We start from the raw sequence: 15611 nt of genomic DNA on the forward strand, positions 1-15611 counted from the left end.
AAGAAAATTGAAAGCAAATGGCCTGATAGAAGTTTGCATATTAACAACAATCTAATATTAACATTAAATGATTAGATTACATTTATCAAACAATGTGATTTCTGTTTTTGTGTATTAACTACTATAGTTTAGCAGGTTATGCGTTTATAAGGTTTTTCTTTTTTTTTTTTTTTTTGCCCATTTTAACCTTAATCTCTCCTGTGTGATAATTGGCCAGTTATTCATTCTCACAAGCAGCTGGCACTCTGACAACTTTGAAGTGAATCACGTTTCTGAATCCTCTATACAGAACAGTGATGTTTCTCCAAAAAGGTTCAGAATTGAATTTTATTAGAGAGCTCTGTATTTATCAAACTAAACATAGTGTAAGAGATTGTTTCTCTTTCTCAGAAAGATTAGGAGTTTTAGAAGGCAATGAATTCAGTGTTGAAGTGATCTTGTGTTGATGACCTGTAATCAGGACACACACTCCAAATCATATATTCTCCTAATACTAATCTTATTGTGCAAAACATGTGGCTTTTGAAAACTTAATTTCGTTCAGTTTGTAAGGAGAGAAAAAGAATATACGGGATATTTCCATCTAATACAATCATTTTGATGATCATTTGCATTATCATCGGTTCTCCAGTTTCCTCCCATCTGGTAAAAAAAACATGCTTTCCATTCGAAAAATGCCCTTAATCAACAGGGGTCTTATTTAAGGTGTATTCATGCCTCCTTCCCAGTATTCCTGCGATCTGACTCCATCATGACCCTACAAAAATTTTTTTCAGGATCCCCCTCTTTTCAAGGGATGAACACAGAACTGGCTTGGTGTCAGTGATGTGAGCTGTGGGTTGGTCTTCATGCATACATTATGATTCTAATTGAGTAACTACTAGGGATGTATTGAGCTGTGTTCAGTCAGGCTCTTCAATCGGTCTCTGTCAGACAGCATTAATGAATTATGCCAAGTGCAATGGGAAATCCATGAGCAAGTTCGACTTGTAGACTCAACAGTCTAGGACATGATTTCTGATTTGAATAATTTTTTTTTATTTTTCCCTCAGCAGGACTCTGGCTCTTGTGCTTGTGAATTGGTTGCTTTCTGAGTTAAAGACTTGCACACTGGCAACCTCACTCTGCTGGGTAACCTGGCTGCTATGGATATCATGATATTTTGTGGAGTCTCAGGTGTTTCTGGCTTTGGTTGTTTTTATAGAGAGGAGCATGAGGAACGGCTCAGTGGTGTGCTGCATTCAGCAGCTCACATATTTACTGTGCAGCTGCAATCAGTTACAGCCATCAGCATTGAGTTTCCAGACCATCATTTTTTGGTTTAGCCCTGTAAAAAGAGAGGACAGATTAGGCCTTGAATCTAGATCATCCTGTCCTTTTCAACGATAACCTCACTGCTCGATATTTTATTCATTCCTAAAACAAATGCAAACCCTCCACAATAGCTTATTTTAATTAATGTCTAAGATTTATTCTATACAAAAAAAGCCACTTAAACCAAAATCTTCTTTTTTTTTTTTTTACTCTTTATAATTATTTCCACAATGGAATGTCAAACGAAACTCTATCATTAATATTTCTTCCATCTGCTACTCCATCTGCTACATCACCAATTCTGCACCCAGTACTGCAAACTCTTCTGTACCAGTCAGAACTGCTGATAGCTGAGCAAGCAGAAGGTAAAACTTATTTAATAAACTTAAAAAAATAAATAAATAAAAATTAAAAAATAACAGACGAATTCCAAAATGTACACATGATGCGTCAGCATTCAGGGATGTGCACAAGATCCAACCAATAATCTTATACTATGTGGAAAAGAAAAGTTGACACCTGATCATAAAATTCATACAGTATGTCTTTTTTTTAACATTTCATTTCACATTTACTTCCTGTTTTCTTTTATAATAACCACCACTTTTCTGGGAAGATATTCCACTAGGTTTTGGAGTGTGATTGTGGAGATTACTAAAGTCAGGTACTGATGTAGGGTGAGAAGGCCTGGGGTGCAGTCAGCATTCCAATTAATCTATATCTAATAAATCAGAGATGTTCAATAGGGTTGAGGTTAGAGTTCTATAGCAGGTCACTCAAGATCTTCATTTTCAGTCTGTGTACCGTAATTTCCGGACTATAAAGCGCACCCATTTATAAGCCGCACCCACTGAATTTTACAAATATTTTTCTTTTTAGCATAAATAAGCCGCACCTGTCTATAAGCCGATCTCCTTGGGTTGGACTTCACTTGTAAATCCTGTTGGATGTGACTGATGAATGCCTCTCCTCCACTTTCATAGTCATTCAGTACTTATTGTTCACAGTAATGACAGAAAAAAATGTATATTACAGTTGTTCCATTTTCAGCTATGATGTATGAGTTATTATTCAGGTCTTTATGCAAGTACAACATTACAGAAAACATATGGAAATTTTTTTTTACTTTACCTTTGTGTGATTTAGGACTTGTCAAAAGTTTGGAAACACCTACTGTTTTGTTTTTGACAGCTTCTTTTGTTTGTATGCAATGTACTAGGTTCTTTAATAATATGAAGATTTGCCCTTTAGTTTTACAGACTCTTGGCATCTGGAAAGTTCGTTTCTTTAAACATGCATCGGAAATACTTTGCCATGCCTCTTGCAAACTTGCCAAATATGTTATTTGCTAGTATATTTCTTTCTGGCCCTGCAATGTAGTTTATTGGAGAGCAGTTTATTAGGATTCAGGTCCAGTGTCATTCTATGATAGATAACACTCCAGTCAACTGTTTGTTAACTAATAATAATAATGCTTACAGAGCTTTGATATACAGTACAGACCAAAAGTTTATATATATATATATATATACAGTACAGACCAAAAGTTTGGACACACCTGCTCATTCAAAGAGTTTTCTTTATTTTCATGACTATGAAAATTGTAGAGCCACACTGAAGGCATCAAAACTATGAATTAACACATGTGGAATTATATACATAACAAAAAAGTGAACAGAAAATATGTCATATTGTAGGTTCTTCAAAGTAGGCATCAAGAGAATGCCAAGAGTGTGCAAAGCAGTAATCTAAGCAAAAGGTGGCTACTTTGAAGAACCTTCAATATGACATATTTTCAGTTGTTTCACACTTTTTTGTTATGTATATAATTCCACGTGTTAATTCATAGTTTTGATGCCTTCAGTGTGACTCTACAATTTTCATAGTTATGAAAATGGAGAAAACTCTTTGAATGAGAAGGTGTGTCCAAACTTTTGGTCTGTACTGTATGCTTCAGGACATTGTCTTGCTGTACTGAAGTTGATTCTAACTAGCTGCAGTCCAGGTGGAATTGCTGGGGATTAAAGTATGGAATAGTAGCCATGTTGGTTCAGAATTCCTTTCAACCGGAATAAGACTAAAATATTTTGTCGTCCAAAACAATCCCAAACCATTAATCTTCCTTCTCCATGTTTGACAGTGTGTGTGAGGCAATCTTACATAAGCTCTCTTGTTAGAGCCAAAAATGTCAAATTTGGACTCATCTGTCCACAGAATATTCTAACAGTATTTCTCTGTCCAAGTCTTGTTTTTTTTATTTTTTTATTTTTTTTGCGTTTTAGTGGGTTTCCAAATTTTTGACAGAAATTATAGACATATACATATATAAATATGAGTAATAAAAGTTATGAAATTTGTATGAAAATCTGTAAATATTTTATTTGTAATATTACTAAGTATTAATACTGATCATCATAAATAAGTATTATATTACTTTTTGACTAGAAATGGAATGAATGTACTCTACATTTTTGTTATTTTAGTTTGACACCAAATAATTAACAATACAATCTGAATGTCTATTTGATTGAAAACAAGATACTGCAGATTCTGACATTTCTGTGATTTTAAGAAGCTGAACCACAAGTTTTGCTCTTGAATATAAACCAGGCATAAATAACTTTTCAACCATTGTTCCATACTTTAAAGGTTTGTTGGAAGATATACATGTATCACACTTGTATAGTGGGCTGGAACATTTATAATATATTAACTATGAAAAAAAACTATAAAAATGAATCTCTCAAGACATGAAGAAGTCTGTTGAATTTGGAGTTGATGCCTCCGATGCCTTCATATAATGAAATGAAATCTGAATGAAAAATTGCACACAGCAAATAGGTTAGTGACATATATAGATCTTTTATCAGGCGTTTCACAGTAGTGACAAGACAAGATCATAAATTATATTCAGCATCTGACAGGAAAGACCAATAGAACAAGGTGATAGATTCCATCCAAACTAAGGCGAACAAATAAATAAATAAAAAGGAACAGCAAAATAAATGTAGAGACATTTGAAAAGAGAAACTAGTAACTGCGAGGCAGACAGATGAGAGTTCTTTAATTACTAATATGACAAGATATAGAGCTTGAACCTTTCATTTCTTTCACCATGTCTTAGACTCTGATTTACCTCAAATTTGGGTCTTAGTTTTCCCCCCAAATGGTTGCTTTAGTGCGTAAATAGGGCATAATATGTAGTTGCCTCATATTATCTTTTATATCTTATTTTGCCACATCACACTAGTAATAGTCTCTAAATAAAAAAAATAACTGTGCTTTTTCTCTCCTAATGTTGATATGATACAATGAACCACAATTTAAATTCACAGTCTAATGCTTTGTAGATTTGTGTTATGGTATAGGGTTGATCTAAATCTTTATTTTATTTTTTTAATTTTTGAAATATCTAATGAAATAAAAATGATAAGTACAATATATGAATAATTGCACACTTCATTTGCTTCTGTAATAAATTTAAACATGTAAGTTGTAATGAACAATGTGACAGATGCCTGTAAATAAGGTAATATTATTGAGATTATGGAAATGAAATAATTCCTGTCTCTATATATGGCTATCTCAGGTACCATGGCTTAAAATGAACTTAGAACATCAGGGATTTTATTTACTTTATTTTCTCTTGATGCTCTCACTCATTCAAGAGTTTTCATTCTGTGTCTTTTAAAAACCCACATTGGTGCAATGTGGTTAAAAAAACGTGGCAGTGTAAGTCTCAATAGTAAGACACAGGGAACCGATGGTCTTGAACAATAGTAATTATAACATTCCTAATTTCCTGAAGTAAATAACATTTACACTATATGCTGGTGTTTCTACTTATATCATAATTACTATGAGAAAATATCTGTATCTCTAATATATTTCCAAAACAGCCTTTCAAACCAAGAATGTCTTTTACACAGTTTTAGTTATACAAGAAGTTATCTTTTGAACTCACAGCGCTGTACAGAGCTCAGGGGCATTACAGAGTTAGTAAGATAGGATAGTGCTAGAAAAAAAAAATACAAACAAGCAAAATAACAGGAAGGCTGCATTTACATTGTCAACCAGTTCAGAGTTTTTTTGGAATATTGTTACACAATTGTAAATGGGCTCTCAATTGGGTAAATATCTGCTATCCGGCCTCGTGTATTTTACTTACACCTGATTTTCTTGTTATTTCTAAAGTTAGTGTTATTATTATCAGATGGTATGCTGGGCTGAAAGTTACAATTTGTCATTCAAGTATTACGCTTGAATCTTTGAATCTGCCAGGTAGCTACAAAAACCAGGCTTTCAGTAAAGAGATCACTCAGGCAATGATAGAGCAAGTACACAGTCATTCGTGCACATATGGCAATTTAAAATATAGCTGCAAGCAGCAATCAATAAGCGCTCTTTGCAAATATCTTCCCCAAATGACCAGTTCTTGCCAAGTTACATAGCGCAATAAAGAATCCATGGTTTTACATCCTAATCAAGTTTGAGCTCAATGCTTGTGTAAAATGCCTGCTAAAAAGCTCTCTGGCTGACAGCAGTCATGTTTTTCAAGTAATCTTGTCATAAAAAAAAATAAAAAATAAAATAATTCATTTTACAGATTACCAAAATGACACCAAATCTCAGCTTTGTTTGGATTTACATTCCTGAGAAACAGCAATTTGACCTCCTCAGAACCTTGTTAATATGCCTGTACTCTCTATGTAATTACAGCTGTTTGAGTAGGCTCTGCCTCCATGTCATAGTCATACTCTTCACAAACCATAATATATTAAACTCCACCATGTAGTTTAACACAAATTTTCTGAAAATATGCCCAAAGTCATAGAGCTAAAACGTAAAATATTCATAGACGGTTTAGTTTATTATGCAAATTAGCATATAATATAAGGTAGGTGGGTCTTAATCGAATAGCTACAAAATGAGACGGGAAAAAATTTGTCTCTAGGCCTTAAAGTTCCTGAGAGACAATGTTGCTCTATAGCACCACTGTTAGGCCAGACGGGCCCATCTCTTGCCTGAGTTGTGGGACGGAGGTATCACCTATTGCAGAGATTTCATCTTTGAGTGTCTAGAATTTTGTTACACACAATACGAATAAGGAAAATTTTTAGTGAAAAAGGGTTCCATCTCATTTGGTGCTTGGACCCCTAATTAAAGGGAAAATACAAAAAGGTTAAAGAGCATATGAAATAACAGAAATAGTGGAAATATGGAAAACAGATGAATCGTTTGTTCCAATGGAAAGAATGAGATTTGTGCAGTGAAAATTGTGCATCAAAGCTCACAATGTAAATGCAGCCTAAGAAATATGATCAATATGATTTCAAACAGAATAGTGAGGCTTTCCAGCAAAAAAATAAACATAAGGAAGAAAGAAAGAAAGAAAGAAAGAAAGAAAGAAAGAAAGAAAGAAAGAAAGAAAGAAAGAAAGAAAGAAAGAAAGAAAGAAAGAAAAAGAAAAAACAGGGCAAGAAAAAAACAACCTTATAGCCTTTAAGTTCTTTCAATTCAGAAGTACAAAACATAAAACAAGAAACAGGTTCATGATTACTGTCCCAAAGCACAAACACACATATCTGCACTATTATTGGCAAAGCCATTCTCCATACAAATGGCCATCGTGAAGAAACAGGGACTAAGTTATGAAGAAGACGTTTGATTGGTCCATGGAGTCAAAACTTCGCTGACACCATGCCAACATTGACTCAATGCTGAGGTCATTCGAGAGAGTCTTTTTTTTTATCCAAGAAGAAAAAGACAAAAATAAAGCAACACAGAAGAGTGGCCAACACCAAAAAGTTTCTATGCAGGTAGAATACACACACACACACACAACAAGGTTTGCCTTTTTTTTTTTTTTCTTTTCAATAAAATGCCCACTGAGCAGGAAAGAAAACAACACTTAGGACCAAACCAACTATCGAAAGCATGTTTTTTTTTTTTTTTTTTTTTTTTTTTTTTTTTTTTTACAGAGACACGAGCAGATGGGCAGCACTGGACCACAGTGAAAGAGGAAAAGGGCGGCAGCTGCACTTGGTTTGCCAAAACAATGGCCAAATATTACAAAATATCCTATTAACAATATTCACAAATGAACCAAGGCATAGTACATATCCTACTCACAAATTCTCAGCAAATGCCTTGTGCTTATAATCACAGATATTTTGAATACCTATTTCATATATATATCATTTTTTTGGTTCCGCTTTACATGGTTATTACTGACGATTTGGAGATTGACACTGTTTGTCCATTCAACATCTTGGACCCAAACAAGGAGAGAGGGGAGGTGGATTAGAAGAGGAAAAAGAAATCCTTCCCCCAAGAGAGGCACATACTGTGTGAAGGCTCCAGGCACGCTGAGAGCTTACGAACACGCACACACACCTATGGAAAGATCCTAGCATATCAAATACATTCTATTTCTCTTACTTTACAGGAGTGAAAACACTCTGTCACTCATACAAGCAAAAATGTACAAATCTTTCCATGTTCTTTGTCAAACTATCCCTACTTTTTTTTTTCTGTCTGTACAGAGATCAGATATGGGAACATTTTTTTTTCCTGCATGAGATCTTTGTTATTATTGACTAATATATAGGTAATAGCAACAACGAGGACAACACAAATGAAAAAGACTTGAAATATCACATTATGCTTATAGTTAAATCTGTTTCTGTCTTGCTTCTGTTTTGAATCTTCCTTCTACCTAATACACTACTACATGTGATCTAGTGACAAAACATTCAGCATTGAGTGAAGCAATTTCTTTTCTCTTGAGGCAACACTGCCAGAAAATTGGGGAAATGTTCATTTCTTCGATTTGGCATTTGCTGCCTCATGACAAGTATTTAGATGTTATTTTATCATTCTAGAATTTTATCATATGAATGTTTTTCCATCAAATACTGCATTTTGTATAAAATATTTACAAAGCCATACATGATGGATGGAGGCCAATTATAAAAAACATTCATGAACATAAATATATTAATATCTTTTATTCAGTAGCAATCTAGCGATCGGAAATAATAGCAGGGTGGACAAATCACAAGCAAGAGGCCTCAAGACAATGCCATTTTTACCCATTTTTTAATTAAAAGAAGTTTGTAAATGGTAATCTTTGTTTTAATAGTAATGTGTATTTTTTCAAACGGAGAAAGAAAAAATCCTTCTTTTTGACATTTGCAAAAGAGAACTTCTTTTAATATACTCTCTATGTCCCCTTTTATCGAGATTCTGATGAACCAATCAGAGGTGTCCGCGAACTCGTAAAGCAGCATCACCACCAACTCAAAAAGATATGTTTTTTCAACCCCAGTTTGTAGCTGTCGTGTAATAAGGGAGGCAATTTGGGGATTGTAGATAATGTAGAACACTGTAATTGGATCTTACACCTCTTGGTTGTCCAGATAAGTGCCATCCTGTAGTGTGTATTACAGCACTATCCATGTGAAGATGTTCCTGTTTGTACGAATTAGCAAAAAACTTAGACACAAGCCAGTCATATATTACATCTTTATGTCTAATGGTAGAGCAACACAATGTTAGCTATACCTTTTGTTAAGCCCACAAACATGATATTTCATCTGCACTCACATTATGTTTATGAAGTTGCCTCCAGAAAAGTAAATTACTCACTTTTTTTTCCCTGTGTGAATAATTTTTGGCTTATTTTTTTAATTTTGGGTTCTATTTTTTAGCCTATTTTTTTTTCAATTTTTTTGTGACTTGAGTCTATGAATGAGGTCTGTGATGTTATAATTTATCCACCCTTGATCATCACTCAGATCAATAGCTGAAGCTAAATATCGCTAATCCACTAGCTAGAATGAAATTCCATTTAACACATAAACTTTGCAATGTCATCCTTTTCAGCTTTTCTAAATGGAGAAACAAAACTACATGTGGCTATTCACATGGCTTTACATAGTTTTAAAGGTTGAACAGAACTTATATGATGTCCAATTTCCAATAATGCTGGAAGTATAAGCAGTTGCTGAAATTGTTGCCTGTAAAGTTGGATGAAACATCACTTCTCTAAGACACAATACAAGACAATAAAGACAAAAAAAGAGAAAGAAAAAGTGCTTGATGCGAAGTGACTCTTGACATCCTCATCTAATCAATCTTGTGATGGATTGATCAAGTTGTTATGGCTCTTCTGCTATTATTATCTCTATCACATTCTCTCTCTTATCTCTCTCTTTCACACATGCATACACACACTCACACGCTTGTTTCCATCACCCCTTGGTTTTTGTTGTTCAGGAATCTGAGTCAGTGCTGTCCTTTTCCCACAAGGGGGCAGGCTACTCTACAGTTTTCACGTCCTGAGTGCTCCTCCCCTCTCTCTGTTCTGACGATCACTTGGTTCTGGCACATGTCCGTCACAGCGCTGAGACCTTTACCACTCCGGTGCTGGAGTTGGTGGTGGGGTTGGACGGAACTTCTGGGTTGCTGGGGGAGTTGTTGGTGGGAGGAGTCGGGATGCTGATGATTGCTGTAGTAACCTGACTGCTGCTCTTACAGTTCAGACCTCCTGATTCATCTGGCATCATGTTGAGACTGGAACGACTGCGAATTGAGGTGAAAGGGAGCGGGAGATGGAGAGGGAAAGAAAGAGACAGAGAGAGAGAGAATTATAGTCAATTAAATTTGTTGTTTAGTGGACGTGCACTAAATGTGTATTATAGCATCACAGAGACTTTCAAAATGGCAAGTTGAATATTCTTATTGTTCATGACACTAGGACTTGGGAAAACAATACAAAATGAACAGACGCATTTAACAAGTTCAGAGGTTTGTTTTCTCACTGTATACTGTAAATTAGCGATGGATAATTTTAGTGACTTGGTTCTTTGAATCTAGTTCATCACATCACATCACATCACATCACATCACATCACATCACATCACATCACATCACATCACATCACATCACATCACATCACATCCCATCACATCACATCTCCATACACGGACTTTGTCTATAATTCCCAATAATGAAAATACGACGATGCAGCTAAAGACAAATGATAATAAACAGAATAACTCGAGGGGCGTGTCTAAAGAGCGGCATAGGGTGGCACCGACCCCTCCAAAATATGCTGTGCTCCCGCTTAAGCCCCCCAACAGCGCAGACTGATCAGAGAATAACATCTGCGGTGCGGGACCAATTTGGGTGTTTAAAATCCTACAAATTTTGGATTAGATTGCTGACCACATCTTTGTTATAATTATAGGCCTATATCCATATATATATATACAGAGAAGGAAAGTAATGAAGTACAAATACCCCATTACTGTACTTAATTAGATTTTTCTGGTATCGGTACTTTACTATTCATTTTTCTGACTTATTACTTTCAATTGTTACATTTTTACAAAAATATTTGTACTTTCTACTTCTAACATTTTGAAACCAGGCTCTTAAAACTTTTGTTTTAATCTACTTGGTGAAATGTCAATATTTTTCTTTTTATTCTGCTTTTTCTATCCACCACTGGTGTATTATTTCCTGGCTCTTACACACCAAAGATTTATGTTGGTTATCAGTTTATGAAGCTAACAATGAGAAGGCAACAAAAAATATGGGGTAAACATAACTGAGAACAGAGACATTCATCATCATCTATGCTCTGCTTGTGTTGTATATGTATATGAACCTGGATACATTTATTGGGTAACAAAATTTAAAATTATTTTTGTATATATATTAATTAGGGCTGTCAAAATTAACACGTTAATAATGTGTTAATGCAAATTCATTTTACAGCACTAATTTTATTAATAATAAACCCTTTGGCACAACACACGTTTATTCACAACATCCTTTCTTTACTCAGATATGTATATATACACACTAAATTGCCAAAAGACCTGAACTTTCCTGCCATCTGTGTTTCTTTTACAAACTGTTACCACAACGCTGGAGGCATTCAATTGTATAGGACGTCTTTAGATGCACTAGAATAAACATTTGCATTCCATTAAACTTAGAAACCCAAACCTGTTCCAGCATGCCAATGCCCCTGTGCACAAAGTTAGATATGGTTACATGCTTTGGAGAGGAAGATCTTGAGTGGCCTGCTATACTGCTCTGATCTCATCCCTACCAATCCCTTTGGGATGTATTGGAAAGCTGACTGTACCCTAGGAATCCTCACCTACATCAGTACCTGCCTTTTCTAATACCCTTGTGGCTGATGAACACAAATATCTATAGGCACACTCCAAAATCTAGTGGAACATCTTCCCAAAAGAGTGGAAGGAATTAAAAGAGCAAATTGGAACTAAATGTGGAATGCAATGCTCAAAAATCACATACCGTACATATGACCAGGTGACCCAATACTTTTTGAAATATAGTGTAAAAAAAAAAAAGCGTCCAGCAAGGTTTTAATCAGTAAACATTTGTTTTGCTGATACGTCAAGGCTCAAATCAGCGCCAAAATCCACCATGATGCACAAATCTTGCAATTAACCCTCTGGGGTCGACAACGCAAGTTCCCTGGTGGTCTAGTGGTTGGGATGCGGCGCTCTCACCGCTGCAGCCCGGGTTCCATCCCCGGTCAGGAAACCAAACCCAGGCTTTAAGGTTGCACAAGCCAGTGTACTCTTAGTGCCGGTCCCAAGCACAAAAGGGGAGGGTTGCGTTGGGAAGGGCATCCAGCGTAAAAACATAAATCAATCATGCAGATCATGAATACGGATGATCTGCTGTGGCGACCCCTAATGGGAGAAGCCGACCCCTCTGGGGTAGACAACGCACCGGCAGATTTTGTGGCATTTCGTTCTCTGCCACCTTCTTCACAGACACATTAATAAAACAACCTTAATCTTAGTGAATACTTGCCTCAAAGACATAATACATATGTGAATAGACAGTTTGAAACATCGAAAACAAATGCTCTCTCATTGTAATCCGTATGAAAGTTACACTTTCTCCGTTATCACCTCATTAACCGTCCTTGTGGAAACAGCAAATGTTCCGTTTGGTGTCCTGATGATTTATGTCATTTAAAACACTATAATTACTTTCAAACATTTACAAGAATATTTTGGCTTCATGCATTATGTTGATTTTGGTTTCACTAACAATAAACATACATTTCCATATTTGTCCATGTCCATGTTGATTAGAGTATTAAAAACTTGAAAAGTATTTATTTAAGGCAGATTTGAAACAGATAAAAATGTGTAATGAAGTTAATCACACATAAATGTGATTACTTTTGCTCTCTCTCTCTCTCTCGCTCTATTGAAATACGTTAATGTACAGTATTTTGAAAGCTGAAAGCTCTTTAGAGTTTGTGCTTAGTTGTTTTATTTAGCCGCGATGCACCACTTAAAATAGAAATCATTGATGTTCCGTTTCTTCCTGTTGTTTCAAAGATTAAAGGCACAGTTATTTTCCCAAATAGTCTGCAGTAACGTGGTAAATGCTAAATATTTGTCTTTAATCAGATGAAAATATGGCTATTAAATATATTATTTGTGTAATATTGATGATTAAGTTAGAGGTATGTTTATTTTTAGACAGAATTTTGTGGGAAGAAATGGAAAAGGGACAAAGTCAGGCACAGCAGCAATACATTCAAGGTTTCTTTAAGAAGAAACCATGTTAGAGACGGGTAGATGCAGTACAGTTGAGAACAATTATTGTCTGTTCAAGGTTTTTTATTTATTAAAGGAGAGATGTGTTGTCCAGGCACTTATGTAGTGCCATTTTTATGTCATGCCACTTAAGTCTTTTCCCATGGGCCCCCTGACTGGTTCATGGCCCCCCTGCCTGGTTCCTGTTCTACCTCTGTGCTACCCCATTAAAAAAACCTAGAATCGCCCATGAGTAGCTCACCTCTCATATCTTCTGGTCCGTGTCTTTAGTTTTTTTGTCACATGACTCCCATAATTATTGTAACAATCATGTCAAGATTCAGATGAAAAAAAACCCTGATATTTTGCATTGTGTAGTGTTTTCTAACAATACTGCAAGATTTGGAATCATTTATGAACGACCCATCACTACTTTATATACAAACAGATGCTTAAAACTTTTCTGCTAATGATTTACATTAATATTCCTTTAACTAACAGTTTTTCCTGTATTACACGAGATCACCATGTAAAACCAAACCATATCGAGTAATAAATAACACGAGAGACAATGATACTGAATATGATAAGCTTTAATAATATTGAATGCATGCTTGTGTACATTACCTAGTGGTGAGAGGCTGCTGTTGTCCACACTGGATGTGTATGGCGCTGAGTTCCTGCAGGTTATGAGCATGTGAATGTATATGTGGATGTGTGAGAGGATGTGATTGCTCTGCATTAGCAGGCTGAGTGCTTTTCTTGGCTCGTCGGGAACAGCAGGACCCTATGATGCCCTCCTCGCTGCCAAGGGAAGAGCTCTGCGATGGGAAACGCTGCAGGCCGCTTTCCACATAACTCTGCTCAAACAATTGCTCGTCCAAAAACTCATGGTTCTATAAACAGAGACAGATGGTCGTAGATTGGAGATAGGGAAAGGTGTAGTTTGTAGTTTCTAAACTTGTCTCTATACCTGTAGCATTTACCAAATTTTAATGACAATTCGGAAAAACTGTTATTTGCAGCGTTGCTACACAGTAGATGTGGCTGTTTTTTTTTTTTTTATAGCATCTCTCATAGCTGCTTCGAATTAACATTTTTCATGATTTATAGTAGAGTTAGGGTTGTTTTATATTTTCCATGTAATTATCATTACATTTACAGGCAGCAGATAGTTTTAAGAATCATATTAATTCATATAAATGTATCTTTAGGACAGAGAACTGCATTAAAAGAGAACGGTGAATGTTTACTCCCTGCCTCACCTTGGTCTCAACACATCTGGCTGAATTCATTAAGGACTTTGTAAGTAATTAGCTGATCAGTATGTAGTTGTATGGGTGGTAGGGAAAACATTACACCCCTGGGTTAGACCAATTATCTCTGAGTGGTTATTTAGCATCAAGAGGAGTGGTCGACTTTGACTTCCCTATAACCAAGAAATTAGTTTAATTACTACAGATGATCTAAAACATAGAAGTAAGCCTGGCCTGTGTGAATGTGAGCCCTGGTTCTGACATTTTACTGGCTACTTTTACGTCATTTACAGCGACGGTCCCCAACCTTTTTTGGGGCATGGACCGGATTAATGTCAGACAATATTTTCACGACAAGGTGAGGTGTGGCGGATAAATAAAACAAAATAAAATGAAACAACCGGCATATTTTCTAAATATAATAATAAACGTGAATCCACTGTGTTGTTTTTGTTCATTTTGCTAGCTTGGGGGTTTCAATTTAGCGCTAATGTATTATGTGTTATCGGCCAGAGCAGCCCCTTTAAGAAGGTAGAGGATGTAGGTAGGACATGTGACTGAGGCAAGCATTTTAACATGCATCAAGAGTGAGTCATAGACAGATGTGGCGGAGAGAATCTGGTAATTTTCCAAATTTTCCAGGGGTCAGGGACCACTGATTTACAGGACAATTTGTAAGCAAAAAGCATCTGATCAACCTAAACCCTGTTTTAGGCTAAGCCTGTTGTATTAAAATGTAAAGGTGGAATGAATTTGTGTATTTGTGTAAAATGTATTTGCTTTGCAGATTCTCTCACAAACCTCTTCTGAGCACTAGCACCATCTTAAGCTTGTCATTTGTTCTCTTGACGGGTTTTAACAGATGCATTTTATTTAACCTCCTTTATATGAAGAAAAAAAAATTCTCCATCCGTACAAGCTAAAATGTTAAGCAGTGTGGGTTTGTGTGTATGTGTAGAAATGTATGTGGTTGTGTGTCTGACTGTGGTTTTCTCCAGGCAGTGCAGCAGGTGGTGGTGTTGGCTCTCTATTATTGATGCCGTCTTATTTTGATGTTGCCCTTCCCCTGTGGAGCATTGCTGTAAAAAAAAAGCAAAACAAAACACGCAGATGTACACAAATATGATGCCCTTTATGGAAAAATAATTTGCATATGTGTGTCAGCCTTCACTGCTGATTTCTTTTCGATCAAAATCTGTTTTTTGCCTGTGTCATATTTATCTTGTTAGCCATGCCTCCTGGGCTTTCTGCAAAAGATCACACAAGGTAAATAAGTGGCTAGTATGCCTAAGGGGATTTTAAAGGTGATTTGGTTTGATTTTTTAAATTATGTGCCCCAAAGAAACAGTCCATATTTTCGATTTGTATTAAAACGAATATATTTGATTTGTAAAAGTTTTATTGTCATATGCTAATCATGGAAATGTATCCAAC

The 15611-nt window shown here is 35.7% G+C and overlaps 1 protein-coding gene and 1 long non-coding RNA gene across 4 annotated transcripts in view; one reads left to right on the top strand and one right to left on the bottom strand.

Moving 5' to 3' along the window:
* The window catches only part of LOC310733961, a 175687-nt gene that overhangs the window by 49147 nt on the left and 110929 nt on the right, over positions 1-15611 (top strand). The gene's annotated exons all lie outside the window — the stretch shown is intronic.
* Positions 4154-15611, bottom strand: part of kcnd3 (potassium voltage-gated channel, Shal-related subfamily, member 3) — a 148981-nt gene continuing 137523 nt past the window's right edge. For all 3 annotated transcript variants that reach the window (XM_083555368.1, XM_083555369.1, XM_083555367.1), the window contains 3 exons: positions 15161-15256; positions 13549-13817; positions 4154-9900 (listed from right to left, as the gene is read on the bottom strand). In XM_083555368.1, the coding sequence (XP_083411494.1) occupies positions 9714-9900; positions 13549-13817; positions 15161-15256 (552 nt within the window). In that variant the 3' untranslated portion in view covers positions 4154-9713. The remainder of the gene's footprint in view (positions 9901-13548; positions 13818-15160; positions 15257-15611) is intronic.

The sequence above is a fragment of the Silurus aristotelis genome, assembly GCF_946808225.1.
Source record: "Silurus aristotelis genome assembly, chromosome: 11".
Classification (NCBI taxonomy): domain Eukaryota; kingdom Metazoa; phylum Chordata; class Actinopteri; order Siluriformes; family Siluridae; genus Silurus; species Silurus aristotelis.